The following is a 3,292-nucleotide window of genomic DNA, read 5'->3' on the forward strand; positions in this document are numbered from 1 at the left end:
ATGGTTTACATTGGAGTGAAATACGACTAAAATACGCAAGATTTTTATCCAGTCTGTTTACAACTCGGGTTCTTTAGCTACAATGTTTTCCTTTTTTTTTAACCAACATAACTCTGTAACCATTTACGGAATTATTCCAGCTGATTCTGAAGCAGAGAAAGCGGCATATCAAAAATGGTGAGTTATTTAGGCGTTGCATGCAACTAGTGCTGCCACAAACGATTATTTTAATAGTCGACTAATCACCGATTATTTTTACCGATTAGTCGACTAATCGGGTCATGCACAAACTGGATATAAAGCAAACATCTTAACCATCATTAGCTTTACACGAACTAAAAATTAGATATATAGCATCACCTGCAGTAACGCTAGTGTGAATTCTGTAAGCTGAATTTGGACGCTGAAGATGCTGAAATTGATAGCTGAAAACACTGAAGCTGACAGCTAACTAAAATATTAGTTAAATGCTAAATTAGCTTAAAAAAAATTGGGAAAAAAGCCTAAATTAGCCAAAACAGCTAGCATGGAGCTGAAATATTAGCTAAACTCCAAATTAGCCTAAAAAACTGATCAGCTCCAAAAGCCACGCCCCCTCAGAGGATATTTTTCTGACAGAAGCTTCAGATCAAAGTGAAAAATGGCTTTTTAAGACATTTAGGTTAAAACGTCATAATCATAATTAAAACCAACTGAGAATGTTTAATTAAATGAAAATAAATTGTCATGGAGGCCTTTTAAGGGTTAATGTGCTTTATAGCAGGTGTAAATGTCCGTACTTTAATGTCGATCTCAGAGTACATCTTCCTCAGGTCGTGCATCACACAGTCCAGGTACAGTTCTCCAGTTCCCAGGATGACGTGCTCTCCAGACTCTTCCACCTGAAACACGACCAGGTGATGTTTTTAGATGTTCAGCTGAGAATGAACCATAAACACGTCCGACTCACCTTTGTGGTCAGCGACGGGTAGCTCTTGTTGACCTTCCTCAGGCCGTCCAGCATTTTCGGCAGCTCTGAGGGGTTCACCGGCTCCACTGCGATCTTGATAACCGAGGCTGTGTTGAACTTTAACGGCCTGAAGATTTGAGCCTGGAAGAGGGAGGTAAATCAGCAAAAATGCTCAAACCTCTGAAAGTGACACTTCCTGTTGACCTCTCACCTCTTCGTTCCCTCTGGGTTCCGTGATCGTGGCCGTCTTCACGATCGGCTGGTCACAGCCTTCGATGAGAACCCAGTTTCCTGCTGGGACCCGATTCACCTCGATTTGGTACCTGTGAAGGTGTTTGTTACTAAACGCTCGGGTTCTGGATTCCCAAACTAACTGCGGGAGCAAACCTGGCAACGGAGATCCAGAGGCGGCCGACGGTGCAGACCGAAGAGTCCTCCTCATCCTCCAGTGAGTAGTTCTCCCCCAGAACTTTAACGGGCTGACCCGCCTGAATGGTACCACTCAGAACCCGTCCGAACGCGTGGAACTGCACTCCGTCCTCGGTGCTGTACATTTTAGTGGTGTGGCACATCAGAGGACCCTAAATCAGAAGCAGGAAGAGACAAATATTTATGTAACTCTTTTCAATGTTTTTAGTAATTAAAACAGCTACGGGGGGGGAGGGGGTCAGAGGGTAAATAGATTCTACTCACTTCAGGGTCACATTCTGCCATGGCCTCCCCCAGGTCTGAGTCCAGACCGCCAGTATAGGTGTGCTCTATCTTCGTCCTGGCGCCCTCTTGTGGCGATGGGACGTGTTGCACACACATGTCCACAAAACCTGCCAGAAAAGAGACAAAAAAATGATGCAAAACCTCTTAAATATGAACTTTTATCTCAGTTGATACTTAGTGGGTGTATGAAAATCAAAATATGTATTTAATCACCAGCATTTAAACTTATTTGAAACATGAGATCAGAAGCAACATAACAGATAAAAACAAAGAAAATAAGAGAAAGAATTAGAACTTAAAACAACGTCACACTCAAACGTTTTTCCAGTTTAACTTTTAATTAAAACACAAACGTCATTGTTTCTTCGTATCATTTTAGAACAAATCCAGAGCAGTTTTTTCATCCTCAAAGTTTCACTGACTACAGTTAAAGTCGATGGATGACAGACAACACATTTAGCAATATCTAACTGACAACAGTATTTCCATCAGAAAACACATTTTATAAACTTATATATGACTTATTTATTTTATTTTTTTGAGAAAACACCAAAAAAAACTCCCAAACTTCAGAATAATATTTAGCAGACGTTCTGGTACGACTTTTCCGCCATGCAAGTAGACGGTCACATGATATGGTTGATCAGGAAATGTTTTAGAATATTCATAATCAAATATTTATTAAATATTTTATTCAAATTCTCGACTGTATTTAAAACAAAATCAGTTTTTCCAAAACTATTTCAGCAAATTGAATTTTTGTCTTTTTTTTTCATCTGAAAAAAAAAAAGATAACTTGATAATTTTACTTTGAAAATGAGAACTTTCTAAAACTTTACTGTGAAAACGTATTAACTTCTGGTGACAGTAGCGCATTCGGTTTGTTTAGTTTCTATACTTACTCAAATTTTATTCTACGTTTTTGAGCAATAATTAGATTTTTTTAAACTATATTCCTGAAGATCGCAAATCCATCAAAGTACTCGGATACTCGCTCTGGATCTAAACAGTTCCCTTAGAGGAAGTCAGAATAATAATAATCATTGTATTTATTTTTGTGCCATTTCTCTTCAATCATTTCTATCTGTTCATTTTTATTGCTGAACTTTTGTGCAAAAAATTTATTTTTCTACTAAGAAACTTGAAACTCTTTAAATAAATGTTTCTTATTAGTGACGATTCTATATGTTACTTGGAAAATAAAGTAAAAAAAAACTAAGTATTGACATTTTTATCAATTTTCTTTCAGAGAATAACTGAAATTATATGTTATTTTGGTATTTTGCGATATATATCACAATTGTGACATAAAATAATTTATATTTATTTTTCCATATCTCCCAGCACTAATTGTATTCATCTATAAAGCATCAAAAACGACACATTAAATGATTAAATGAGAGAGAACCCACCGGTGAATTCTCCAAAGAAGCGGTTGCAGACCAGCCTCAGCAGAGGTCGGATGTTCAGCTTCAGTTCCTCCTTCGACAGGTGGATCCCCAGCTCATCCAGAACTCGGGGCAGAGATGTGTCCACATCCCCGACAACCTGCAGCAAAGAGGATTTGGGGAAGGATTACACTCAGCACTGAGCTGGTTATGATGCCTTCATCAAAAAAAAAAAAAAAAA

At 38.1% G+C, this 3,292-nt stretch overlaps 1 protein-coding gene across 1 annotated transcript in view; it reads right to left on the bottom strand.

The window, feature by feature from the left end:
• Window positions 1–721: 721 nt before the first annotated feature.
• The window catches only part of LOC112139583 (116 kDa U5 small nuclear ribonucleoprotein component), a gene marked incomplete at its 5' end in the record, with an annotated part of 6,910 nt that continues 4,339 nt past the window's right edge, over window positions 722–3,292 (bottom strand). Inside the window, 6 exons of the mRNA XM_024262404.2 lie at window positions 722–881; window positions 950–1,090; window positions 1,161–1,272; window positions 1,337–1,530; window positions 1,643–1,770; window positions 3,076–3,240. Coding sequence (XP_024118172.1) covers window positions 738–881; window positions 950–1,090; window positions 1,161–1,272; window positions 1,337–1,530; window positions 1,643–1,770; window positions 3,076–3,240 — 884 coding nt within the window. The remainder of the gene's footprint in view (window positions 882–949; window positions 1,091–1,160; window positions 1,273–1,336; window positions 1,531–1,642; window positions 1,771–3,075; window positions 3,241–3,292) is intronic.

Source organism: Oryzias melastigma, unplaced genomic scaffold (assembly GCF_002922805.2).
Source record: "Oryzias melastigma strain HK-1 unplaced genomic scaffold, ASM292280v2 sc01527, whole genome shotgun sequence".
In the NCBI taxonomy this organism is placed as follows: Eukaryota; Metazoa; Chordata; class Actinopteri; order Beloniformes; family Adrianichthyidae; genus Oryzias; species Oryzias melastigma.